Source organism: Daphnia carinata, chromosome 7 (assembly GCF_022539665.2).
Source record: "Daphnia carinata strain CSIRO-1 chromosome 7, CSIRO_AGI_Dcar_HiC_V3, whole genome shotgun sequence".
NCBI classification, from domain to species: domain Eukaryota; kingdom Metazoa; phylum Arthropoda; class Branchiopoda; order Diplostraca; family Daphniidae; genus Daphnia; species Daphnia carinata.
The window spans coordinates 6,558,317-6,583,938 of NC_081337.1; the positions used below are offsets into that span (position 1 = coordinate 6,558,317).

The 25,622-nt window shown below is 39.6% G+C and overlaps 5 protein-coding genes and 1 non-coding gene across 7 annotated transcripts; 3 read left to right on the plus strand and 3 right to left on the minus strand.

The window, feature by feature from the left end:
- Window positions 1-27: 27 nt before the first annotated feature.
- On the minus strand, window positions 28-1,368 carry LOC130701979 (zinc finger CCHC domain-containing protein 10-like). The gene is made up of 4 exons (XM_057523699.2): window positions 1,202-1,368; window positions 906-1,079; window positions 467-564; window positions 28-380 (listed from the first exon to the last, which is right to left on the minus strand). The coding sequence occupies exons 1-4, from the start codon at window positions 1,234-1,236 to the stop codon at window positions 241-243; spliced, it is 447 nt and encodes a 148-aa protein (XP_057379682.1). The 5' UTR covers window positions 1,237-1,368; the 3' UTR covers window positions 28-240.
- A 133-nt stretch (window positions 1,369-1,501) lies between these two features.
- LOC130701153 (GDP-Man:Man(3)GlcNAc(2)-PP-Dol alpha-1,2-mannosyltransferase-like) lies at window positions 1,502-3,302 on the minus strand. Its single transcript, XM_057523162.2, has 5 exons — window positions 3,157-3,302; window positions 2,726-3,095; window positions 1,958-2,650; window positions 1,660-1,858; window positions 1,502-1,592 (listed from the first exon to the last, which is right to left on the minus strand). The coding sequence occupies exons 1-5, from the start codon at window positions 3,223-3,225 to the stop codon at window positions 1,517-1,519; spliced, it is 1,407 nt and encodes a 468-aa protein (XP_057379145.1). The 5' UTR covers window positions 3,226-3,302; the 3' UTR covers window positions 1,502-1,516.
- A 792-nt stretch (window positions 3,303-4,094) lies between these two features.
- Window positions 4,095-9,495, plus strand: LOC130699919 (copper-transporting ATPase 1-like). The gene is made up of 15 exons (XM_057521999.2): window positions 4,095-4,248; window positions 4,664-4,914; window positions 4,974-5,141; window positions 5,216-5,571; window positions 5,637-5,934; window positions 6,001-6,194; window positions 6,256-6,432; window positions 6,515-6,868; window positions 6,929-7,069; window positions 7,146-7,400; window positions 7,458-7,675; window positions 7,746-8,010; window positions 8,086-8,217; window positions 8,279-8,718; window positions 8,782-9,495. Exons 2-15 carry the CDS (start codon window positions 4,671-4,673, stop codon window positions 8,909-8,911), a joined length of 3,372 nt encoding a protein of 1,123 aa, XP_057377982.2. The 5' UTR covers window positions 4,095-4,248; window positions 4,664-4,670; the 3' UTR covers window positions 8,912-9,495.
- LOC130702496 (uncharacterized) lies at window positions 9,200-15,613 on the minus strand. Of its 2 annotated transcripts, XM_057524202.2 has the most exons (10): window positions 15,422-15,613; window positions 14,010-14,084; window positions 13,131-13,951; window positions 12,237-12,326; window positions 11,907-12,176; window positions 10,896-11,821; window positions 10,721-10,833; window positions 10,352-10,520; window positions 9,985-10,288; window positions 9,200-9,918 (listed from the first exon to the last, which is right to left on the minus strand). In XM_057524202.2, the coding sequence occupies exons 3-10, from the start codon at window positions 13,495-13,497 to the stop codon at window positions 9,674-9,676; spliced, it is 2,484 nt and encodes an 827-aa protein (XP_057380185.1). In that variant the 5' UTR covers window positions 13,498-13,951; window positions 14,010-14,084; window positions 15,422-15,613; the 3' UTR covers window positions 9,200-9,673. The 2 variants fall into 2 exon arrangements, with proteins under 2 accessions (XP_057380185.1, XP_059352294.1); XM_059496311.1 differs by lacking the exon at window positions 14,010-14,084.
- A 356-nt stretch (window positions 15,614-15,969) lies between these two features.
- Window positions 15,970-22,719, plus strand: LOC130686910 (protein flightless-1-like). Its single transcript, XM_059496310.1, has 19 exons — window positions 15,970-16,044; window positions 16,197-16,307; window positions 16,370-16,608; window positions 16,674-17,056; window positions 17,128-17,640; window positions 17,700-17,782; window positions 17,841-17,908; window positions 17,970-18,216; window positions 18,977-19,326; window positions 19,390-19,627; window positions 19,694-19,898; window positions 20,319-20,455; window positions 20,700-20,792; window positions 20,866-21,147; window positions 21,207-21,418; window positions 21,483-21,609; window positions 22,095-22,277; window positions 22,337-22,450; window positions 22,508-22,719. The coding sequence occupies exons 1-19, from the start codon at window positions 15,985-15,987 to the stop codon at window positions 22,637-22,639; spliced, it is 3,777 nt and encodes a 1,258-aa protein (XP_059352293.1). The 5' UTR covers window positions 15,970-15,984; the 3' UTR covers window positions 22,640-22,719.
- Trnaq-cug (transfer RNA glutamine (anticodon CUG)) lies at window positions 20,498-20,569 on the plus strand. Its single transcript has one exon. It is a non-coding gene; the product is annotated as a tRNA-Gln (tRNA).
- Window positions 22,720-25,622: the final 2,903 nt, after the last annotated feature.

Below are 25,622 nucleotides of genomic sequence, written 5' to 3' on the forward strand. Positions count from 1 at the left end.
AATAGAAAAAACGAAAGTTAAATAAGATTATGGGGACAAATTTTCATGTATTACCCGTCATCACAGAGCAATCATTTTCACTCATTGCTTATTGTAAAAATTAAATTGGCCATTTTTCCTCGGTCATTAACCTAGAATTGAAAATTGAAGTTTCGTACAGATCTCAGCAACTGCGCCAGAATTACATCGGACTAATTAAAAGTTAGAATGACCACACAAAATTGGAAAAGGCGAATGAAGCTAATGCTTCCGAACTTTTTTCCTGTTTTTTTCTTTTTTATCGTCTTCTGCCTCTGACGACGTGGAGTCAGAACTACTTGAGGACGATTCAGTGCTTGTGCTCTCACTTCCAGTGCTGCTGCTATCTGAATCATCGCTACCTAATTGCATCAATCACGAGCAAGAACGAGAAAATTTTTAACCCAACTATTTCTTATATAAAAACAGTTCAGTTAATTGGAAGTACCTGAATCACTGCTTGATTCTTCGCTATCTTCTGTTGAGGAGTCAGATGAACTGGATGAGTTTCGTCTTTGCTTTTTCTCTTTACTTGTTTTTGTTTTCCTAGAGTTAGAAGTTTTAGATAATGCTTGATTAGTATTTACTTAAAAAAGGTCTCAGATTATGTTAATCGAAACTTGCTTTAAGAATAAGTTGGGGACATATAAGTGAATTAAATATTAATGTCTCTTATGTTTACAGAATAGTAAATAAAGCTAACATTTTCAAAACTTTTAAACATATACTGCAAGTAAGTTTGAGGACCAAAACCTAGGGTTTTAAAAATCACAGATTAGCTACCAGAAACAGGAAATCAATAATTTTTTTAAGTCAATTGAGAAATGCAAATAGAATTTTTCTCCTTTAAAACAAAAGTTGTCTATACCGTAATGTAAGCTACATACTTGGTGATTTCATTTTTATCCTCAAATGTTCCTGTTTCTATCTGCTTCAACGTTTTCTTCAGTTGGTCAGTCCGAGTTGGTCTGTCTACATGCTTTCTTTTTCCTTTACATTCATAAGTCCAGTGGCCCATTTCTAGGCACTTTTGGCACCGAACGGAACTAACATCAAGAGCACTAGAAGAAATCGAAAAAAATTTAGAAACTATTCAATGGAATTATATCTGAAAAACTATAGTGGATGCCGATGCGATATTTAAAAACGCAGCAAATTTGAACGCTTTCTACTACAAAATTACCTTTTTTTTTGGGCAGATGAAGGTAGGATTGACATGTTAATTAGTCTTTGAGGATCGAGTTTTCGAGTGATTGTCAAAGACTTTTCTGCCAAAAATTGAAGTTATTTCAAAACGAAAGATTTCGAGAAGTTCTTTCTGTCAAGTGATGACTGTTGGCAAAATCCACCACATCAAAGCAATAGCGCTGCTGAGGAAACGCGCGAAACATCGTGCTGAAACTAAAAAAAAAACTAGGGACCGCAGAAATAAAAACGAAAAGACGCCATATTTTCGTTTCATTTTTTGTTTATTATCCAACAATTATGTTTCTTTGTTTTATCGTATGAGAGGAATAAATACTCTCAAAAATTCTCTCTCAAACGACTCATCAGAAAATCTAGCAACAGACTCCCTGCAAAAACATACAATAAAGCAAATAACTAATAAATAGTAGTTTAACTTAAGTTTTCTACAGGTACCTTGCAGCTTCCCTAATAAGTTCCCTTTGTTTGGGCTTCATTCGGATGATCTGACGCATGACGTCAGCATACTCAATTTCATCTGAACCTAAAAATCCAATCGGCTGAGATCCTTTACTATGAATGATTATGTCCATCATAGGACCCCCAGACTTGTGTGCAACCATTATAAGTCCGGATGCCATACATTCTACAATGCCTATGGAAATTCAAATGCAAGCAAGCATTTTGAAAAATATGAATAAAAGCAAAACAAAACTAAGATAAAAAAAGAATACTATAGGTAGACTATTCTTACTTATTCCAAAATGTTCATTCCACATTGTATGAAGTCCAATGGTTGATTCTCCCATAAGGCGTTTTAGTTCATTAAACTGTACATTGATATAGAATTCTGTATGGTTTTCTATATTGAAATGTTTACTTAGCCTCTTGTAATCTTCTACCCTCCGCAGGTCTTCCTCATTTCTGCAAGAGCCTACCAGAACTAACTTCACTCTTGATTTTTCTTCATCTGTTAGAATATCCATTAGCTTGTAGAAGGAACGGATCATCAGCGGATGGTCTTTCTCCGGTCGAAACTGAGCCACAGCTATGATTCGTAGACATTGGGGATCAGAGTCAACTGGTATTTCTAAGAATTCTTTAACATCACAGGGAGGGTACACCTTGTGTGTTTTAAGAGGAACATTCCAAATCTGATTGATATGATCTTCAGTCCAGCTTGAGTTCACCATAATGGTCTGAGCATATCTTCCAGAAATACCATACATGTATGCAAATAACTTATAATAAATGATTTTTGCTTGACTTAGGATGGGATTTCGAGAAATGAAGGAGTTGTTGTTGAAAGCTGCTGCACGCCTTGTGACTTGTCCCAACATATCGGTACTGATTGTTGGATAATGTACATAGCAGGCTACAGTGCATCCACCCAGTATTCGGAATAGAGGAAATGTGAATGAATATCCCATTGTGTCAATAAATACATCTAAGTAAAAAATACAAAATGTAAGAGAAAGCTAATGAAATGAGAAAGGATAGTATTTATGTTTTTATGTTGTACCTGGGACAAGTTTCAGAAGGGCTTCAGTACCAAGAATCAATGACCCCAGACTTTGGCCAAGTAGGGTAAAGCAAGGATATCTCTGAGCTTCCACCCAACTCCGTTTGTAAAGTTTGACAAACTCAATATTGTTGTTTTGGATCCTAATGTTAAATTTGTGGAAGGCATTACAGAGCAAATCCTCTGCTGGGACACTGTCTCCAGTGTACACCACAACATGAATGTCAGGATATTGGGACTGAATGGCTCGAATTGCGCACCATAAGACGCGCTCTCCACCACCACCGGCATTGCAGTATGGATGGAAAATACCAACTACGGTTTTACCGTTCAACCGATTTTTTAGGATGGTTTTATTTCGGAGAAGAATCTATTGCAGTGAAAACATTATAATTTTCGTATTTCATCATGTTAAAAGAGAAGCAGCTCACTTTTTTTAGAAAGAAAAGGAATAGGAGAAAAGCCAATGGCACTATCAACAAAACAAGTATAAACGTCATTTTTCACAGGATTTCCGCATAGCTTATTTTCTATGAATCCGTCTTCAGCGATGAGACTCGTCTGCATGATCCGCTGCACTTCAAAGAAAGCCAAATCTATTTTCTGTTTTCGGCAGGACTTGAAGAGCTTGGCTGACCCGAGCGCCATGGTGTGACTGCTATGAATAAAAGTAAAAATTTTATCAATTTTACGTAAATTTTCGTTTTACGCTTTAAGTTCTTCATGTAGTTTAATTTTTAAAAGCGTATACAGCTTAAAATAGAAAATACATGAGAAACAGTTCGCCTTGGCGATGACGCCAAGACAGCAGTATTACCATGAAGTTCAAACTCAATCCATGGTGGCGCTGGTGTTCATCCACCTCACGACCGGCCCATCGCCAAAGAAAGTCCGAACTTGTTAACTTCTAAGTTACAGCACACTGGCTGTATTAACTATCGAGGAGGCCATCGTTATACGTTGTGCAGACAACAGTAACGATTCACGAGCGACCCGAGCACATGTATGACGTCATAGATATCCCTTTCTCTTTAAATCCCTTTAAAAAATCTGACATGGAGTGTTAGATTTATTGATGTGCTAAAATAACAGAGAGTATTTTTTTCCAGCAATTTTTTGTTTTGTTTCATTTATTTTATTTTTTTTTTTTGCTTTGTTGGTTGCTATGCTGGTATGAAGATATTTCGTCATTTTTTAAACGAATGCGTTCGCATAGTGTCGTATTGTTTGCTTGGCTCATATATCCTTCTTTTCTCATTTCCGCGCACGGCCTTCACATTCTCTGTTGGAATTCCAATAATAGATGGAAAAGCTTGGGGATGTGTAGACGTGGGCAGGCCATAGGGAGGACTTCGCGATTGGCGGCTGGTTTTGTTTTGTTTTTTAGTCTGCTGTGATGGACGGACGTAAACGGTTGATCAGTTCGTCACGTAGCCTGATAAGAAAATCTTTGTCATGATTATTCATTATCTTTGATTTTTTGGATTGTCTTTAGAAAGTTTCTGCAGTCTATAGTGCAACAGGTAATCCAGTGTTAGACTAGTTGACTTTCTTTTTCCTGTTTTATCAGACATACCAATATGTCGTTTGTTGAATTTCTTCGGGAAAGTGTTGATAGTGCAACGTGTGACGCTTGAATTTGGGGGAAAAATATTAATAAAAATTAATAATTGCGAGTTCAGGTGGATATTTTATTTACATATTTCACATAGCAACAATTCCCTACTGTCACATTTAATGTTTTCATTATTTAATTGCCTATTGAAGGGTCATGACCCTGAACAGGACATTAAACAGTGGGGTGGGTTTCATTTTTTGAAAGGTCATTTCTCCAGAGATATTGGGCTATTTTCTGGAGAAATTCTTAATTTTTAATAGCTTTCAAAGTGGGAGTATTCACATGCATACTCATAAACCTATTGTCATTTCTGTTTGCAGTTTAACCATGGAGGCCACCAAAATATCTTCTTGTGTGATTGACATCCAAGGGATGAGATGCCAAAACTGTGTACGAAATATAGAAAAGACTATCGGTGCAAAACTAGGAGTTACTAATATTCAAGTTGATCTGGGGAAAAAAGAAGGAATTGTACAATATGACAGAGAATTAGTCAATCCAACTCAGATTTCGGAGTTTATTGAAGCCATGGGATTTGCATCCAAAGTAAAAACAACTGATATTTCTCTTGGTAAATTTCTCATTTAATGCAGTTTTTAAGAGCTATTCGTCAGAACTTTTTGTTTTCAGACTCCCAACAGAATTCTACAAACACAATCTCTGATGAAGTGCAAATAATTAAGAATGCTGAGAATAGTGTAGTCATTGCCCAAAACCAAAAGTGCTATATTAAAATCAATGGAATGACCTGTGCATCATGTGTTGCAGCAATTGAAAAGCATGCTGTTAAAATGAATGGTAAGTGAAAACTTGTGAAATGACTGTTTTTTTTATCTACGTGTAATTTGTTTCACAACTTGTTTATATTTTAGGTGTTTCCAAAATTCTTGTAGCTTTGATGGCTGGCAAGGCAGAAGTTTTTTATGACAAATCCCTAGTTTCTCCACAAGCCATCTGCGATTGGATTACAGCATTGGGTTTTCCAAGTAGCCTACTGGACGCAACCGATAGGGCAAAAAACAACAATGTTATTCAAGAAAATGGGAAAGCACAAGTAGAACTGCATATTGGGGGAATGACCTGCTCGTCCTGTGTTTACAATATCGAAATGCATGTTGCCAAAATGGACGGTATATTCCAAGCGAGAGTTGCATTATCAACCCAAAAAGGAATGTTCACGTTCGATCCCGATCGAATTGGACCGCGGCAAATCATCGATCAAATAATTGTAAATGCTAGTTTCTTTTTATTGAAAATCGAATTCGTTAACTTAACTATTTAACTTACAAACAGAATCTGGGGTTTGAAGCCTCACTGGTTAATCAAGGAATGGAGAGGTCCATGTCCCATTTAGATCATCGAGATGAAATCCGACGCTGGAGGAATTCTTTTTTGGTCTCACTCATTTTCGGCCTTCCGTCCATGATTGTTATGACTTACTACATGATTCAAATGGAAGAGGACGAACACCATCATACAAATATGTGCTGCATTGTTCCTGGCCTTTCTTTAGAGAATTTGCTGCTGTTTATTCTTGCTACGCCCGTACAATTCATTGGTGGCAGACATTTCTATGTTGCCGCATACAAAGGTAATTTCTGCATATGGTGCAATTAAATTACAGTTGTATTTAGTAACTTGGTTTTGGTGTTCATAGCAATTCGACATGGAACAACCAATATGGATGTTTTGGTTATGCTGGCCACCACCATTTCATATGTGTATAGCGTCGCCGTCTTAGTAGCTTCAATGGCGACTCTACAGTCAACGAGCCCGATGACGTTTTTCGATACGCCTCCTATGCTACTCATCTTCGTCAGCCTTGGGCGTTGGATGGAAAGTGTAGCCAAGGTATGAACTTAAAATTTTGTAATTTTTGGAGCTGTGAAATATTGCTATACTTCTTTCGTAGGGTAAAACGTCCGAAGCCCTTGCTCGATTGTTGAGCCTTCAAGCAACTGAAGCAACATTGGTTGTACTTGGAGTTGACGAAGAAGTTGTGAGCGAACGGAACATCCCTGTAGAACTTGTCCAGAGAGGAGATATTCTCAAACTGTTACCAGGAGCCAAAGTCCCTGTGGACGGAAAAGTATGTGATTTGCATAGACCAACATGATGCTAAACATAATCATTATACTCAAAAGCTACGTTTGTGACATCTTTTTTTTAAGGTTATTAGCGGCTCATCAACGTGTGACGAATCCTTAATCACAGGCGAGTCAATGCCCGTTCTGAAAGGGAAGGATTCTATGGTCATCGGAGGCTCAGTTAACCAGCATGGACGGCTTTTCATGGTGGCAACCCACGTCGGGCAAGATGCAACGTTAGCTCAAATCGTCCGACTTGTGGAAGACGCGCAAACCAGTAAAGCACCCATACAACAGCTTGCAGACAAAGTGGCGAGCTATTTCGTTCCATTGGTTGTCACCGTGTCCGTGATGACTTTAGTCGCTTGGATTATTGTTGGGTTCGTCAACGTTGACCTCCTTCCTGTTTCTGATATGGAGAGAGAAGCTTACAGTCAGGTAATTTATGCTGCGGCTTTAAATAAAACACTGAATAATGTACTTTTGCAATTCTACTAGGCAGAATTGACGTTTCAGTTCGCTTTTCGGTGCGCCTTGACCGTCCTGTCAATCGCCTGCCCTTGCTCCTTAGGTCTAGCTACACCAACAGCGGTCATGGTAGGAACAGGAGTAGGTGCGACCAACGGAATATTAATCAAGGTAAAATTTCAGTGATTTTTTTTTCATACTTTATTTCAATTTTTATAAAACTTTGAATAAACTCTGAAAAATGTAGGGTGCTGAACCTCTGGAAAATGCGCATAAAGTCAAGACCGTTGTCTTTGACAAAACAGGGACTATCACCCGAGGATTTCCTATGGTAACAACCATTATTCAGCTAGTGGATAACGCCATCTTCTATTTACCGAAAATGATGGCCATAATCGGAATTGCCGAAAGCAATAGTGAACACCCGATAGCTTCAGCTATAACGAAATTTGTTAAAGAAGCCCTCAAGACAGATTTAGTCGCAAAATGCACGGATTTTAATGTAAGTAGTTTTAACATAAGTTCTTGCAGCAATTGTATTAGCGCTCTCTTTATATAGACTGTTCCTGGTTGTGGTCTTCGTTGCCAAGTGTCAAATCTTGATGAGATGGAGAAATCATTGTTGCAGTCACCCTTAGCTCAGGAACGTTTGAAAGGATCGTTGAGTAAACGTGATCCCAGCTCACCATCTTCTCAGGTCGTCATTGATACGTCCATGCTTAAACCGACTTTGGTGGCTCTGAGTCGTTCCGAAAGCAACAAGAATTCCTTTTTTGAGTAATTATCTCCTCACTTCACAAATGTTCCTTGTGATAGGTTATGAACTGGCATAATTCTATATAACTAGTGTTCTAATCGGTAACCGTGAGTGGATACGGCGCAATGGTCTTGACGTGCCTGCTGAGGTAGAATCCAAAATGCGTGAACTCGAACGTATGGGCCAGACGGTGGTACTATGTGCCATTGGTGGTGTACTAGTCTGTGCAATTGCTGTCGCCGATACAGTAAAACCAGAAGCCCATCTTACCATCTACACACTAAAAAAGATGGGTCTCAACGTGGCTTTGCTCACCGGCGATAACAAGAAAACAGCCAAGGCTATTGCACGTCAGGTAATTTAGGTTTTACATGAAAATAATAGTGGCCTGATTTTTTAAATGTATTATATCTTACATTTTCTTTGATAGGTGGGCATCAGTACGGTTTATGCCGAAGTTTTACCTTCGCACAAAGTTGCCAAGATCCGTCTGCTGCAAGCGAAAGGCGAGAAAGTTGCAATGGTGGGCGATGGCGTTAATGATTCGCCTGCTTTGGCTCAGGTACTTTGACTGTCAATATAAAATAAAATCGATTACTGGATGCACTTATTTTACTTGAAAGGCGGATGTAGGCATTGCAATCGCTTCAGGAACTGACGTTGCGGTTGAGGCGGCAGATGTAGTGCTCATTCGTAATGACTTGCTGGACGTCGTGGCTTGCTTGGATCTTTCTTACCGGACAGTCAAACGCATTCGTCTCAATTTTCTTCTTGCTTCCATTTACAATTTAATTGGAATTCCCATTGCCGCGGGAGTCTTTTCTCCATTGGGGATCCACCTGCAGCCCTGGATGGGCTCGGCTGCCATGGCGTTGTCTTCTGTTAGCGTAGTGTGCTCATCACTACTGCTGAAGTGTTATCGAAAGCCAGCCAAAGAGAAGTTGGAGACGTTTTCCTACGTTAAAGCAAGAGATACAAGAAATATATCCACCAGTGATGACGATCTTTCACTTCATGGAGAAGTTACATCAAAAAGTTTGGGATCCTTTTCTGCCATAAACAGGTAAATTATATTCTTTCCATTTGGATAACGCAGTACCATAAATTCATTATCATTTTTCGGTAGGATTCTGCGTGTCAAACCGTCGACTCATTCGCTGTTGGTCGGCACGGACACCGAGGACGTCGAAGTAGGTGACGCTTCCCATCATGATGCTTCGGAATCCTACCCTCTGCGTAAAATGGTTAGTGCATAACAGTAGGGTTTTCAGTTTTGTACGTATTCTACGTTATTTTTATTTCTTTTTATTTTTTTAATTCTGGGGAAGTCTTAAAGCCCAAGACCATAAGCGATAGACTAAATATTTTTTTGAAACCGTAAAGAACAAGTGCTCTTAATGTGGGCTGCACAAACTCGTTTTTATCGCCTTCTGCTGCCGTTATCGCGACGTTTCCCATAAATGTTTTTGCGCGCCTGTGCTATTGGCGTGAGTGCGATCCTATTATCCAGAAATGTTTTCATATTATTCAGGAATGTTTCAAAATTTAGTTGTAACTGTGTACTATTTTTCCAAGTTCGATGAAAAATTTGTCGAAAAGGGCGTTAAATGCAAATTATAGCAAACGGGATTCGAATGAGTAAAGGATGGGGATAAGATGGAATCATGGAGATGAAGTATAAATGTTTTTGAACTGTCAATATTCATACTGTATAAATCGGAGAATTCGTTTAAAAAGAATTTGTAGGCAAACTCGTTATACTCGAATAAGGAGAAGTGCGAAGGCCAAACATGAGGAATTTTTTAAGAATGAACTCCCTTGGGGAGCACTTACGAGCTAACAAACAACAATGTTCTAGAAAGTGCTCGGAAGGAATCGTAAAAAAATCCATCACTAAGTTGAATCACGTGCTACTGCTCACGCTAAGAAACGAGAGAGAGCGGCCAAACGGGTAACAAGATAGAAGAGAACGAGAAGTGTGTCTTTGCGCTTTTCAGGTCTGCGGATTTTTTTTTTGTCTAAATGGGCGTGCTGGAGATCGTCTTGTCAGATGGGCCTAGTTTGACAGATTCCTTAGTTCTGATAAACGTCGACCTCCCCTGCTGGTTCTCTACTTTAGCCAGCATTCCGGTTTCGAGACTGTCAGCACGAATGTTGACAGACATGCGCGATTTGATGTGCTGGAAGGCCGGAAGAAGAACTAGGATAGCTCCAGAGAGAATGATAAAGATACCAGCAATGTAAAACGACAAATCGTAAGAGCCTGCAATTCAATTTGAAGAAGTTATTTTCAAAAATAATTTTAGCTTGCATCCGAACTGTACTATACCGGTTAAATCGCTGATCCAGCCGGCCAAAGGCGGTCCAATCAAATTGGCGACGCCTTGGAAAAGGAGCAGCAGTCCGTAAGCGTTGACGAAGCGTTCGAGCGAGATCAATTCGACTAGAATGGCCGAGACTAGCGAATAATTGGCCGCAATGCTCAAGCCAAAAAGGCCCGCTGCTGTTTCTAACCAGGGAGATCCCGGTAGAAGAGGGACGACAGCTGTTGACAATCCACAAAGCAGCATACTAGCAGAGTAGATCCAAGTTGGGTTGGCCCAAGATCGATCTCCAAGGTAGCCCATGATAATCTGGAAAAGAAGGTCGTCTTCAATTTGTGCCGGACATCACTTACAATGGAATATCGTACGTACCACTCCTAGCGTGTTGAGAATGCCAACAATCGACAAAAGGAAGGAAGGCTCTTCGGATTGCCTTCCCCCGGACGGAACGTTATTCAAAAATTCGTCTATTAAATCCTCGTCCTTGGGTTGACCTTGAGTTTTCGCCCAATCCGTCAAATAAATGTAAGGAACATGGTAGCTAGGAAACAAACGACCAAAAAAAAAAAAGAAAGAGAACGATCAAGTCAGCCGTTTTCGTGTCATTTCTCACTGTTGGAGCAACTATTGCACGCGACTTGAATCCCAAATTGCGTGGTTGCTACCGATCACGGTTTTATCAAGAAAACCGACTACGGGTTCAAGAAGTAAGATGTTAATGTAACTACAATGTCAGCATACCAACAGTAGAGAAGGCCGTTGGAAATGGCGAACATGACGAAACTTGGATTGGACAAGTAAGAGAAATCGAACATGAAGACCTCGCGCAATTCCTCCAGATAATCCCAACAGGCCTATTTTAAATCAATGACAACTCAAAAATTTGGAAGAAAAAAGGTATCGGTATGCAACTTACGCCTTCCTTTTCCCTTGCGATAGTTGTTATAGAATTGCGATAAATATCAGGACAAGAAGAGGCCCGAAGCCTGTAGCGTGGCAGATTGAGCATAGCTCCGCGGTAAGTTAATGACCGCTTCTTAATTTTCAATCCGTTGAGGTAAGCCGCATGCCAATGGTGACCGTGAGGATGTATTACTTCTTTGTTGGTCAATAAGGCAGCGGCCGTGTCCTTGGAATCAATTGGATCCTTGCATTTTTTGGGCGAAGCCTCGGGGATGGCTATCGATTGCTCCGCTTCTTTGTTTTCGTTTTCGACTACGTAACCATCGAATAGGGTGGGATAGTTGGCTAACACGATTCCGTAGAGACGGGGATTATTGGTAATGGTCATTAGGACTTCGTGCGGGATTTTGTCACCATGGCGTAAGAATGTCGGCAAATTAATGAGAGAATTACAGAGTCGAGTGTCCTCGTCGCGTTCGAATTCCAAGTAAGTTGAATCCGCAGCGGCTTTGATTTCCATTAAAACTGCAGGTGAATCGCTTGATAACCTCTGATGCTCTGTGTCGCTCTCGCTGCAGTTGCGTGAGCGAAATCCGGTGGATGCCTGTTCGGAAGTTGATCGACTCATTTTACCCTTGGCATTTCCGCGCAGATTACCAGGCCCTTCCACTTCTCTCATTAGTGCGCCACAGATGACAATGTTGAGGAAGAGTCCGGATAAAATCAGCATGGCGCCTCTCCACCCGTACTCTTTAATGAGGTACTGCGTCACTGGAGCAAAGATGAAGGTACCAATACCACTCCCGCAAACGGCCAATCCGGTGGCTAGTGATAGGCGCTTATCGAAATAAAAAGCCACCACGGCGATGGCGGCAACGTAACACAGCGAAAGACCCAATCCGGCGATTAAGAACGTAAAGAACAGCGCTTCCACCGAATCTGTTGTGCGAGTAATCCAGACAAGGTTTTACATTCATCGCCTATCGTGCTCTCCCGTCTCCGAAAACAACTGGCTTAACCTTACTTGATAGTGAAGTGAGAAATAATCCGATGGCTGCAACGATAGATCCGGCGATTGTAACCGCCCGGCAACCGAAACGGTCAGTCAGTGAAGAGGCCAGCGGTCCGGAGAGTAGCGGAGTGGCCATAAACAAGCTGCCGATGACTGCAGTGTAGCCTTTAGATTCTTGGAAGTAATCAAGGAGTTCTGCATAGATGACTCCAAAGGAGAAAGTAATTCCATCAGCAATCAAGTGGATGACGAAGCTGGCTGCTACGATGACCCAACCCCAACCTTAGAAAGAAATTGGAATGTTCAACACAGCAGCATCATTTCAATAATAGTCCAACGAACCTCCGTCCGGTGCCAAGTTGACGTCATCCTCTTCTTCCTCCGCACCCTGGCCGGTCAGGTCGCTTTCGCTGACGCTCCAAGATGTCGCTTCTGCGTTATTGGCAAAGGAACAAAACAATGCAGATGACTATCTTTATCGTTTCAAATTGGGGTTTCGTTAAAAAACATCACGCTGTTTGCCAATCGTCAATGTCAAAGTGTTGGCAACAATACGTGATCGCGTACGAGCCAAGAATTTCGAATTCACATACTTAACGCCCCGCCATTCAAATCAGTTATTTCCAAGGCTTAACTGTGACTCTACAGTACTGCGCTCTACATCGGAATCGGCTTACTGTTGAGCTTTTCACCGCCGAAACGTCAAAAGATCAATAAAATGATCCGATTTTGAAGATTGTTCTCGCAAACATTCCCCGAAAAATAATAAAAACAAAGAAGCACGTGATGTTTTTCGTTCACTTTGGCAAAAACAAGAAATTCGGGGCCAAGAAACGCAATACTATGGGCTACCTTCTGTTATAAATAAACTTGGCGTGCCCAAAGAACGAATCCGTCAACTTGCAAAACTATTCTGATTAGTTACACATTGTTGCCAATGTTGAGGGTCAGGTGTATCAAGCGGGAAAGTTTAAAATTTTCAAAAAAGTAAATAACGAGAGCTTCGCCAGCAAAATTCTGCATTTCGTAAAGAGAAGCAACTAAAAGCGTCGCACAAATTTTGTTTCTTGGCTTGTTCAGCAGGAATTCTATTAATAATTAGCGTGTTGCGTGAGTGCATATCGCACAGCACTGCGATCACGAAGGTGGCGTGTGATAACGAAGCAAAAAAAAGGAAGAAGCGAAGAAAAAGAAGATAGATTACACGATCGTATAACTCGAATATGTAGAAATTACCTGATTGGCTGCGGTAAGAGCAATCAACGGCGCCGTCGTTCAAACTCAAGTTGTCGTCGTCGTCGTTATCGTTGCTGATGTCGTCGAGGGAGCACCGAAAGTGGACTTTCAGACTAGCGGCAGAATGGCGAGCAGCTGTCGATGGCTGTTGTTCCGTCAGTGTCTCCATGAGTCGCCGGACGGCGGCCGCTTCCGATGTTGTGTCCGTCTTGTAGCTTTGCGCATCTTGAATAGGTACGGCGACCGAGTCTTCCTCTTCTTCATTAGCAGCAACGCTTCCTTTCCGCTCGCTGGTCAGCCTCTCGACATGTCGGATGACGGCCCATGACTGACTTCTAGCCAAAACATCTTTATGGTTGTCTTCCATTGTTTTTGATTGCAGTGCGATTGGACGTAGGGTTGTTCGACACACAGTGCATTAGTAAAGCACACACGTAAAATTCGGGGGGAAGAAATAATTGATGCGTTTAAAGAAGACGCGCGAAAAACAGCGAGGTAAAAGTGGTAAGTGAAAAAGACAAATATTGCACAACTCCCGCGATTCTAATTATTTGGCCGTTCCTAGAATCCTTTGACACGTTTCGTTGTCCGGCCCGAAAATACGTCGTGACGACTCGGGCGACGGCTGCCGACGATCTGACCGGCTCCTGAGCTGTGTCCGCCAGTGATCGGGTTGTTTTCTCATCGAGACTAAAGACTCCCGCGTCTTGTTAGGGACCCAAAAGGCTTTAGTACGGCTTATCCCCAAGCTACTTTGACGACAAGTTGCTGGCGGTGGTAAAGGCGACTCAAGTTTGGCCATGCGTCGGTGCATTGGTGGCCTATTTGAAAGAATTTCAATAATCATTTAATTCATCGACTGCACAATAGGCTGATTACATATTGTCTCTATCGACAAGAAAGGCACCAAGGGCGTAGTCCCATTGTCTGACCACAGATTGGAATTGAAATAACCTTTGGGATGAAATTAATCATTTGGGGGATCAGACAGATTGCAACGACCTCGGTTTGTTACAGAGGTAAGTCGTACGGAGCAAACATTATCACATACGATAATATGGTCGTCAATCATTCACATGGTTCAAATAAAGTGTTAAATTTCATTTTTGAGATAATCTATAAAGTATGATTGCATCACAGCCGACTCCGCACAGCATGGATACAGTGATGCATGCATGCGACATTGGATTTAATGCAGTGCAGTTTACGGATTTAGGTCAAGGGACTAGACAATATCACGCTTTTCACGACCAAGCAGTTTTCTTGTGAATATTTATATAAAAAAATTCAGCTCCCCCCCACTCCTTTACATTTATATTTTTTTGTTTTTCAGAGTTGTGCAAATATGAAAAGCGCTGATAGCGTGTGCGCAAAAGTAGCACGCCCGCATTGCGGATAGACATCCGCGATGCAGCGTGAAAACAGTTTCCTGCAGACACAGAACGCACACAGCCTTAAGCAACAACAAAGCGAACTTTGATCCCGAAAAGAGGTAATAACAGTAAATTCAAATTCCTTTCGAAGTTGCTGTGATTTCAGTGTCTGCCAGCTTATCTCCATGGTTCAAAATCTATCTGTTTATCATGTTGTTTACATACAAAAATGAATGAAGTGTTAATCTGTACAGGACAATGTCACCAGAGAACATTCACCCTATGGCTACGGCCAAAAAAGTTTCGTCATTTACGGTTACGGTATTGCCATTCTGAGTATAATACAACTAACTGTCGCCACCAAAGACTACTCAGATGGCCGAAACTGTGTGTTGAAACCACGGGTCAGCGTAGTACTATATTACACACGCTGCTTTTATTAAGCAAAGACAGATCAAGTGGTCAGATATCTAAATAATAAACAGCTACATATTTTTCCTTACTAGTTTACGCATATGTTGTACACTGTGTATAAGATTGCGTTAGTCTCCCTTAAAAAAAAAAAAGATGTAAAATGATTCGACTTAGAACGTGACCTGAATTGAATCGCTTGAAATCGAATAAAAACGTGGCGTATTGTGCATCAACTATCCCACAAATTCGTAGATTTATGAATAGCGGCTCCATTTGGCTTAAGAAGGATGTAGTATGGAAATGTTTAATTTAAACATGTGAGATTTCTTTCCTAAAAAAACGGGACAAGAAAACCGCGTTCAGTACCCTACACATCTACATTAGCGCATGCGCCGTTGCCTTAGCCTGGACAGCTTATGTTGCACAACAAAGAACTTTTTCGTGAAAGAGAAATTGGAATACGAATTCTTAATGTAGTAAAGAAAAGCTGATTTATTAACTCACCAATATCTTTCACAGTGGACTGGAATACCACGTAATAAACTTCAAAATGGTTGAGCAATGCCGAGACCGTACGTCTACTCGGCAGCGAACGAGCTTTGTTGTTGACGACTTCGTGCACGTGATACACCCGAAAGACTGCAGCGAAATTCTTTTTGGTACGCCACCCACAAGTTATCCTGGATAACGTTCTTTCTCGTTCATGATGAGCATGCGTTGTTGAAGTCGAATGGGGTTTAAAAATCGATTTCGTGATCTAGAAATCGAGTTATAAAAAATATGACAAAATCGGATATCAAATACAATAACAATGGCTGCCAGCTATCTTCGGTTTTTTTGGTGCCAAATTATTGTTTATGATTATTGCTGGCTTCAGTTCGAATAAAAAATATCACTTGTGTTACTTTTATCAGATAAAAAATTTAAAAATATCAGAACGGTCTCAGTCACGTTATTCTTTAGCTAAATTTTTACGGTACGTTTGGGTGTGAAGAGGTTTTTCGGGTTTGATTTTGGAAATAACAGCAGAGCAGACGATTTTTCAAAGTCCAGCCCAGTGTAATGTCATGGCGGCCTCGGTTTTACCATTTGTGCGCGGGATCGACTGTAGTAATTATGATTTCATGGTGAGTCTATGAAAGAAAAGCAGATCTCTTATTTTTTTAACAAATTTAACACATGTGGACATCTTTTGAAATAATTTTCTTGCTTCCCCTACATGTACTTTCAATCAAATGTGGGCTAAAGTGTAACATTTGTTTTCTTCTTCTGTCAACAGAATGGGAATTTTCCTGAGAGTATTAGCGAAATGGTCGGCCTGCGGTGGCTGAAACTTGATCAGACAGGCTTAACAGAGGCTCCAGAAGAGCTGGGAAAGCTTCAAAAATTGGTACATTCTTTGGCATTTTAGAATAATAAACCTGTTGCAACTACAAACATTGTTGAATGTAGGAACATTTGAGCTTGAAGAGAAACAAACTTGACAAAGTGTATGGTGAAGTGACTACTCTCCCGTGTTTACGCTCCCTTAACCTACGTTACAACAGCTTGAGGAGCTCAAGCTTACCCCAAGATATTTTCCGAGTTGAAGAGCTCACCACTCTTGATCTCAGTCACAACAACCTGAGACAAGTCCCTGATGGACTAGAAAGAGCAAAATCTCTACTTGTCCTCAACCTCAGCCACAACAAGTATGATATATTGAACTTTTTATGAAAGTCTGCTATTCAGTTAATGCTAATTTCTTTTATTGCAGTATCGAAGCAATACCCAGCCAACTATTTGTTCAATTAACGGATTTGCTGTTCTTGGATTTGAGCCATAACCGCCTTGAAACTCTACCTCCTCAAACCAGAAGATTAGTTAACTTACAGACATTGATTCTCAATGGAAACCCAATGGGAAACTATCAAATGAGGCAACTGCCTTCATTAACAGCCTTGAGAAGCCTGCAGGTTCGGGATACTCAAAGGAGTGTTTTAAACATCCCATCTTCCCTGGAAGCCTTACTTGATGTCAATGAAGTGGACCTTTCACAGAATGGTCTCTCTAGAATACCTGATGGGCTTTTTGTGCTTCCAACATTGAGAAGGCTCAACATGAGCAATAATGTCATGACAGAACTTCATTCAGCCATTGGTAATTATACGACATTGTGATTCAGAACTATATCGATATCCTGTGAATATAATTATTTTCATTTCTTTAAGATTTATGGTCCAAACTTGAAACAGTGAATTTAAGCCGAAACCAGTTGCGATCGTTGCCTGAGTCTATTTGTTTATTATCGTGTCTTCGTCGACTGTACGTTGATTCGAACAATTTGGAAAGCGAAGGTCTACCTGCCGAATTAGGTCGCTTACCAGTACTTGAAGTGTTTTCTGCTTCAGACAACAAGTTGGAAACTATCCCCGATACGTTTCTCAAGTGTGTCTCACTGAAAAAGCTCATCCTTATTAACAATCGGCTACGGCATTTACCCAAAGGAATCCAGTATCTTCCTAAATTAGAATTAATCGAAACCAGAGGCAATCCTGATTTCAAAGCTCCACCTAAACCCAATCCTAACGCTTTGGCTAACGCATACTATAACATCGATTTTTCTTTACAACATCAACTGAGACTGGCAAGTGCTGCAGGAACAGTAGCGTTGCCTACACCGCAAGAATCAGGCACGCTTTCTAAACAATCTTCATTGGACGCCGGAAGTAATACGTCCCTTGGTAAATCAGAATTGAAATTTCTTTTCGAAATTGGATATGTCATGAATTTATAATTTCAGACAAAGACAACGTTCGCAAAAGAGGTCGACGAGGAAGACATCAGCAAGAAGAAGCGGATCAAGATCAAGCTAAAATTCTAAAAGTAAAGTGAAGCTATTGCACTCCTGTATAATTCCAGGACTTCATAATTTTTTCTTTAGGGTCTAAAAGACGTCGCCAAGGACAAAAATCATAAGTCAATTGACGAATTGAAAGCTGAATCTCTCAAGTAACTTGGATTGGTCGTTCACATTTGCGAATGGAGCTAATATTGTTTACCATGGATACAGGCCAAGAAAATGGGTAGAGTCCTTGGAGAAACCGACGCTCGATTACTCTGAATTCTTTGAGGAAGACGTCGGTCAGATTCCTGGATTGACTATTTGGGAAATTGAGAACTTTCTTCCTTGTCAAGTTGACGAATCCGTCCACGGAAAATTCTACGAAGCTGATTGTTACATTGTACTTAAAACGTTTGTCGACGAGAGCGGATCACTCAGTTGGAAAATTTCCTTTTGGATCGGAGAAAAGGCCACGGTAAATATCTTACTGTTTTTATCTTTTTTTTTTTTCTCCTGGTTGTTTTACGTGGTTAGGGTCAGAGTTTAAATTTTTTTTTTTATTTTTTTTTTTTTTTTTTTTTTGAGAGGGTGTGATGGCGAAATTTCGTTTAGCTTGCAATTTCGACTTGGCTGCGATGTCTTTTTTTTTTCCACGGACAGTGATTAGTGTATATGTCTACATTTGGGGGTGGCCAATAATTTTAGAAAACGTATTTCAGATTGCAAGGGAAAAGTTTTAATATTATTATTTTAAAATTATTATTATTAAAGTTTTGTTTTTGCGAAAATGACAACAATGAAGGATGATTACTTGTCCGTACCACCCAATCAATTTTCCTGTCACAGATTTCCGCATTGCTATTTATTGCTCTTCCTTGGATGGGCAACTGGAAAGATGCCAGCGGATCTCTTGTTTGTTTGTCAGGCTATTTTGGTTGGATCGTTTGTTTGTTTCTGGTTCCGTGTTCTTCCCCTTCTGATTCTCTAAGTGTCGTTGGCAACTTATCAAAATTTGGGTATTATTTAAAACGTCCACCAAGACCCCGCGAATAAAAAGAAAACAGGCATTCTGAACGCCCTTAGTTATTCAGCAATTGTGCTTTTTCAATAATAGATTACAATTGAAGCCGTGACGCATTTTTCTGCAAATAGCATCTAGTTTTCTCTTGGAGCAGTTGTTGGTCATATTGTAATAGGCTGAATTCAATTTGTGCAAATCTAATTTTGTTTTTCAGTTGGATAAAAAAGCGTGCGCAGCCATTCATGCCGTCAACCTGCGGAACTTTCTTGGCGCACAATGTCGAACAATACGAGAAGAACAAGGGGATGAATCGCCAGAATTCATTGCCATGATCGACGGTGAACTTGTTTATTTAGAAGGTTGCCGTACTGCCTCGGGCTTCTACACAGTTGATGAGATCGAATTACCTGCTCGGCTGTACCGAATACACGCATCCGGTCCATCAATTCATCTCGAACCTGTAGCAGTTCATGCTGACGAACTTGATCCACGACATGTCTTTCTTCTTGATGCTGGGAAAAAAATGTTTATCTGGACAGGAATCAAATCCAAGAACACTCTCAGGTTTATTAATGCATTTACAATTGAAAAGAGCTAACAAAACGTATTTCAAAAAATCCTTACCAGATCTAAGACGCGTCTACTAGCTGAAAAGATAAACAAAGAGGAACGTAAAGGCACAGCCGATATAATTGTCTGCGCTCAAGGCAAAGAGACGGATGGTTGGTGGGAAGTATTGTCATCTGAATCTGACGAAACCTATCGACCGTCCATCATTCGCGAACATGTAGCACAAGAGTTTGTTCCATTTGCCGCCAAACTGTACCGCGTCGGCCTCGGAATGGGATATTTGGAATTACCTCAGGCAATATAACATTCAGCTGATATTGGATATTGATCATATTCTTAACGGCTTCTAACATCTGTACAGGTGGAGCTAACTACTAAAGGAAAACTAGAGCACAAGTTGCTCGAAGCGAATGGTGTCTATTTGATTGATTGTCTTGGTGAAGTTTTCATATGGATTGGTAAACAATCAACCCGCCTTGTTCGCGCTGCAGCCCTGAAGCTGGCTCATGAACTAACCGCCCTGATCACACGCCCCACGTTTGCTGTCGTGACCAAAATTTCTGAAGGTAATTTTTCAGTGTCTTACATAGTATTGATCTGACTCTCCTATCTAGAAGTGAATTACCAAAGATTTTTTTTATTCTTTGTTTTATTTTATTAAGTTTTCACATCTTTTGGTTGTCTCTTTATCTTCTTTGCAACAAGCATATATGATTAGTTTTCTCAGAAAGTGGTTTTCTGATAGCATCCATACCACAGACCATTTCCGGTTTTAACGTTACTTGCCTCGATTGTTCAGTAACCATACATTTTCAGACTTATCTTTAAAAAAAAATGGCACTATCCATTTGATTATCCAAATAATGCTGTGGGAAAGTTAAATGAATGAAAATTCAAAAAATTTCTATTATAACATTAATGTAAGTGAAAAGTGTTCTGTGACTGTTACAATGACTTTCCTTTTTTTTCTATTTTTTTTTACACAGGCACTGAACCCATGATTTTTAAGACAAAATTTTCTGGCTGGAACGATGTTATTGCCGTTGACTTTACAAGAACAGCGGATTCTGTTCGCAAAACTGGTGCTGACTTAGGAAAATGGGCATCTGAACAACAAACCAAGGTAAACCCAGTTTTATTCTTTTAGATTGGCGTAATTCTATGTGGTCCTATGGTGTAATGGTTATCACTTCAGACTCTGAATCTGGCAATCCGAGTTCAAATCTCGGTAGGACCTAGACTATTTTTTTAACTTTATCTTCAACTAAATTCCATTTATACTAAGCAGACATTATGTGTTTAAATTTACGTATCCTTGAAGTAAGTTTTCTATGAAATTTAACGATTTGCTGGTTTAAAAATAATAGGTTGATATTTCCGCCTTGTTCACTCCAAGACAACCTCCCATGTCTGCAGTTGAAGCCCAGCAACTTTCTGATGATTGGAATGAAGACCTTGAGGTACTTACACCGCATTCCATAAGTGTTCAAGTAGCTAACATCTTGGAGGGATTATCTATTTGACACCCTTTAGGCAATGGAAGCGTTTGTTTTGGAAAATAAAAAATTCGTTCGATTGCCCGAGGAAGATATGGGTCATTTTTACAGTGGTGATTGCTACGTCTTCCTATGCCGTTACTGGATTCCAGCTACCGAAGTCGAGCCCGATGCAAAGAATGAAGACGACGACCCTCAGGATGATTTTCAATGCGTCGTCTATTTTTGGCAGGGAAGAGATGCCTCGGACATGGGGTGGCTTACTTTTACGTTCAGCTTGCAGAAAAAATTCGAATCTCTTTTCGGCAGCAAGCTTGAGGTACTTATCTAATGAAGTATCAGACAGACTTCTAACTAATGATTTTTTTGAAAAAAAAGGTGGTGCGAACGAGACAACAGCAAGAGAATTTGAAATTTTTATCACATTTTCATCGCAAATTTGTTATTCATCGAGGAAAACGAAAACCAGTCAAAGGAGAAGACTGGACAGCTCCTACAGAATTTTTCCAAATTCGTAGTTCTGGTTCGACACTATGCACAAGATGCATACAAATTCAAGCGGATTCATCTCTGCTAAACTCGTGCTTCTGGTAATTCACTCATGAGTTTCAAATAGATTTTCCATAATCTTCACATTGGAAATTTTTCCTCCAGCTACATATTGAAAGTGCCTTTTGATAAGGAGGATCGCAGTGGAATTGTCTATGTTTGGGTTGGAAGTAAAGCTGATCCAGAAGAAGCTCGGATCACGGAGGAGATTGCACGGGAGATGTATGATGGGGTAAGAAGAACATTTAATTATTTAATTTTACCGTTTATAGCCAGTTTTCCCGAAATTCGTCAAGTTGACTTATTTAGGTCGTCTTGTGTATTGAGTTAAGAGAAAGAGCCATGTGATTAATTTGAAAGAGCTTTAGAAAAATGCAGGAGACACGATCGTTTCGGGGCGACTTACACTTGGTACTTTGACGAAGCCTCGATCAGCCAGCCAGGGTCAACTCACCATTCAATCCCAAACGAGTGTAAAGACAAAATACTTCCAACCAGTTTGAACCTTTACGCGTGGCTTGTCGTTAGCTTTTAGAACTTTTTAGGTCATCAGCGCCTCACAAAACAATGATTTCCGACTGCATGGGATTAAATGAGTCACCGTGGTTAACTCGTTCAAATATTTATTGAATTAAACGCATGCTAGCTAGTTGAACTATCTCAGTTGTTTGCCAAAGTTAGTTTCAAGTAATTTGTATATCTTTCTCTTCCCCACAGGAAAGATTTAGTTTACAGGTGCTAAATGAAGGGGAAGAACCTGACAATTTCTTCTGGGTCGGCTTGGGAGAGCGTAAGCCCTATGACACTCAAGCCGATTTTCTGGACTATGCCAGACTTTTCCGATGTTCCAACGAACGAGGGTACTTTGCCGTCTCGGAAAAGTGCTCAGACTTTTGTCAGGTTCGTACGTCACCTAAATATTTTACTAGTTTCTGGGTTACATTGATGTGCATCAACAGGACGATCTTGCAGACGAAGATAATATGCTGCTAGATAATGGTGATCAAGTGTTCCTCTGGCTTGGTTCAAGAAGTTCAGAGGTAGAGGTTAAACTTACCTACAAAGCAGTACAAGTAAGGAATGGAGATTCATTGTATTCAAGGAAAATTTACTGAACATTTTTACTCTAGGTATATATGCAACATTTACGAGTCCAACAACCTCAACGACCACGACAGTTGTTTCTAACCCTGAAATTCAAAGAGACTAAACGCTTCACTAAGTGCTTCCACGGCTGGTCAACCTGGAAACTCCCTGTTTGATTTTGTAAGCATAATAGCGTGCTTTGGCTTTGAAAGTGTATAGGTTTTGCTTTTAATTACAATAATATTGCGAAAATTGTGTAACTGATAAAATGTGAATTGTTTACTAAACAAATTTGTGAGTTAATACTAAATTTGCCAGTGCTTTCGTTAAATAGCTAAGGGCATTTGAAAATTGCACAGTTAATCATCATCATCATCAGATGGTACAAATAGGTCATTTTCTTCAAGAAAACTAGCAACATCCTTACTGATAAGTGAACCAATAGTTATCCCTGTGGTAACGGCAAACACAGCTCCAGCAAAACCAAATATTCCTTTTTTCTGGGGAGCTTCAAGTACTGCACCAGTTTTGGTGGTGACAACATTTCTTCTTAAGATTACATTTCTAACTAGATTTGTTGTACGTAAACTCAAGAGCTTTGGAAGCCGGTTTGCAGCCATTCTTGCGAAACCTTCGATCCTCGAAGTCTTTTCGTTATTGATCCCGTTGGATCTGCTCTAGGGGATATGGCAGAGAGAAAGGCCTTAAGTGTGAAATTTATCACCAAAGGAATTCGGTATTAAAAAGATATTTACCAGATAATTCTACAGTTGACCAGCTCAAGTGATTTACGGCGATAAGTTATACGGCGGCTTAACTTCCAGCCGTTCTGTTTTCTTCGTCTATGATGTTTTTAGCAGTTCAGGAGTTAGTACAATGATCGTAGTTAATTGTACAGTAAAGCGTTAATCCAGTTAACTGATTCACTGATTGGCTACAGCATAATCGCTAAGGGCGTTGATTGGCATTCTGTCAGTGCAAGATAAGATATTAAGAATTGTTTATTTATTAACTGCTTGTTTCGAGTAGAAAATATATAAACCTAAGGCGTCATACCTAGTATTCAATGTCACTAAAAATATTGTATTACATCGTACACTCCATTTACAAATACTAGATTATTTACTACAGCCTAACTGACACGCTTTTTTATGGTTTTTTACCTTTATCTGAAAAAATATAAGAGATCTAGAAAAATAAACTTAATTTTAACGCTGTTCACTCAGTTTTCAATCGAAATTATGTATTTTCCGCCAAATTTGAAATTTAGCAATAACTGAAAATTAAGCTCGACAAAATAAGCCCGACAAAATGAGCCCAACTTTTCCATTAATTTTGTATTTTTCATAAATCTTTAAGATAAAAATGAAAATACACGGTTCAGAATTGAAGGAAAATCGCGGAAATCAAGTTGGGATGGGACTCATAGTTTTTTAAATAAACGAAGAATACTAGCGCGCCAGTACGCAACGCTCTGTAATGGAAAATCCCGCTAGCGCTGTTGCGTACTGGCGCATTAGTTTTTCTGGTATATTTCGAAAACGGTGGACTTAATGAAGAAAAGAACAACTTTCCCGTTATCTGCGTTCAACTTTAAGCGCATTTTGTTATTTTCAACTAATTTCCAGTGATTTTCATTTTTGCAGAAAACAATTTTAAGCCCGGCTATAAAATAAGCCCGACTATAAAATAAGCCCGACTTTTCTTGTTTTTTCGTTTTTTATGCGAAATTTAAAAACCATAAGGCCAATCGAAAAATAAACTGGATTTCTGTGATCAGCATTCAGTTCTGAATCGAAATCATGTATTTTCAGCCAAATTTGAAATTTGGCCAAAAATGAAAAAGTGAGAAGGCTATAGCCTTCTCACTTTTGTCAAAATCGTCCAAAAACGAATTCTTTTGGAATTCGATAAAAACCATATGGCATAGTCAAAATGAAACGAGGAGTTCGATTTTGTTAGTGGTTTTCTCGCTAGACCAGCTGTTTTTAAAATAAACTGAAAAAATGGGAAAAGTGGGAAGGCTATAGCCTTCTCATTTTCGTCAAAATCGGCCAATATGGACATCTCTTGGAATTCGATAAAAAGCCACATGGCATAGTCAAAATTAAACATTGAGTTCGATTATGTTAGTGGTTTTCTCGCTAAGCCAGCTGTTTTCAAAATAAACTGAAAAAATGGGCAAAGTCCGGCTTATTTTGTCGCTCGGTCGACAAAAAATAAGTCCTGTTTTTTATTTTTAATCCACAAACTACAAGGCCAATTGAAAAATAAACTAGATATTCGTGATTGGCATTCAATTCTGCATCTAATTCATGTGGTATGAGCCAAATTTGAAATTTGACCAAAATGGAAAAGTGGGAAGGCTATAGCCTTCTCACTTTTGTCAAAATCTGAAAAAATCGACACCTTTTGAAATTCGATGAAAACCCCACAATATAACTCAAATTTAACGCTGATTCAGAAAAAGTGGTTCGTTTTCCTGTCAAGTACTCGTTTTTGAAATAAACGTAATATATGAACAATTAATTTCAGCTAACCGACGGTTTTTTACGTTTTTCTCAAAAACTATCAATCCAAAGAGAAAACAGACCTCGTATTCGTGATTCTCGTTTAATTCTGGATCTAAATAATGTATTTTACGCGAAATCTAAAATTTAACCAAAAATGAAAAAGTGAGAAGGCTATAGCCTTCCCACTTTTGTCAAAATCGGCCAAAAATAACATATCTTGAAATTGAACAAAAATCACACGGCATAATCAGAATTGAACACTGATACTGATTAAGTAATTTATTTTCCCACCAAACAAGCCGTTTTTAAAATAAAACGGAAACAATATACTGTAGGCGAACAAACTTTCTGTTTTGGTTTTTTACGGTTTTTTAATAAATATAAGCCTAATGGAAAAATAAGCTTGATTTTCGCAATTATCATCCAATTACCGTCATTTAAACAAAATTTGAAATTTGGGCAAGAATGAAAAAGTGCAAAGGCCGACTGATGTAATGGTTCACATTCCGTGACCCTTGCCCTGCCCAAGACGCTGCTCATAATTTACATTTGAAGAATCCTACTTACAGCTATCGGAAACCCTGTGAACTTTGTGAATTGCTAATCAAAAGAACTAAGAAATAATGCATACTACCTAAATGTTTCG

Excerpts from the sequence above, each read along its gene's own strand:
- LOC130686910 (XM_059496310.1), top strand. The coding sequence starts at position 15,985 with ATGGCGGCCTCGGTTTTACCATTTGTGCGCGGGATCGACTGTAGTAAT. Across the intron at positions 16,045-16,196 it reads GTAGTAATTATGATTTCATG|AATGGGAATTTTCCTGAGAG; the intron begins GTGAGTCTATGA and ends TTCTGTCAACAG. Across the intron at positions 21,610-22,094 it reads CACGGGAGATGTATGATGGG|GAAAGATTTAGTTTACAGGT; the intron begins GTAAGAAGAACA and ends TCTTCCCCACAG.
- LOC130699919 (XM_057521999.2), top strand. The coding sequence starts at position 4,671 with ATGGAGGCCACCAAAATATCTTCTTGTGTGATTGACATCCAAGGGATG. Across the intron at positions 5,142-5,215 it reads GCATGCTGTTAAAATGAATG|GTGTTTCCAAAATTCTTGTA; the intron begins GTAAGTGAAAAC and ends TTTATATTTTAG. Across the intron at positions 5,572-5,636 it reads AAATCATCGATCAAATAATT|AATCTGGGGTTTGAAGCCTC; the intron begins GTAAATGCTAGT and ends ACTTACAAACAG.
- LOC130701153 (XM_057523162.2), bottom strand. The coding sequence starts at position 3,225 with ATGACGTTTATACTTGTTTTGTTGATAGTGCCATTGGCTTTTCTCCTA. Across the intron at positions 1,859-1,957 it reads GAATGAACATTTTGGAATAA|GCATTGTAGAATGTATGGCA; the intron begins GTAAGAATAGTC and ends GAATTTCCATAG. Across the intron at positions 1,593-1,659 it reads CTTATTAGGGAAGCTGCAAG|GGAGTCTGTTGCTAGATTTT; the intron begins GTACCTGTAGAA and ends ATGTTTTTGCAG.
- LOC130701979 (XM_057523699.2), bottom strand. The coding sequence starts at position 1,236 with ATGTCAATCCTACCTTCATCTGCCCAAAAAAAAAG. Across the intron at positions 565-905 it reads GATAAAAATGAAATCACCAA|GAAAACAAAAACAAGTAAAG; the intron begins GTATGTAGCTTA and ends TTCTAACTCTAG. Across the intron at positions 381-466 it reads AGAATCAAGCAGTGATTCAG|GTAGCGATGATTCAGATAGC; the intron begins GTACTTCCAATT and ends TGATGCAATTAG.
- LOC130702496 (XM_059496311.1), bottom strand. The coding sequence starts at position 13,497 with ATGGAAGACAACCATAAAGATGTTTTGGCTAGAAGTCAGTCATGGGCC. Across the intron at positions 12,177-12,236 it reads CAACTTGGCACCGGACGGAG|GTTGGGGTTGGGTCATCGTA; the intron begins GTTCGTTGGACT and ends TTTCTTTCTAAG. Across the intron at positions 9,919-9,984 it reads CTGGATCAGCGATTTAACCG|GCTCTTACGATTTGTCGTTT; the intron begins GTATAGTACAGT and ends ATTGAATTGCAG.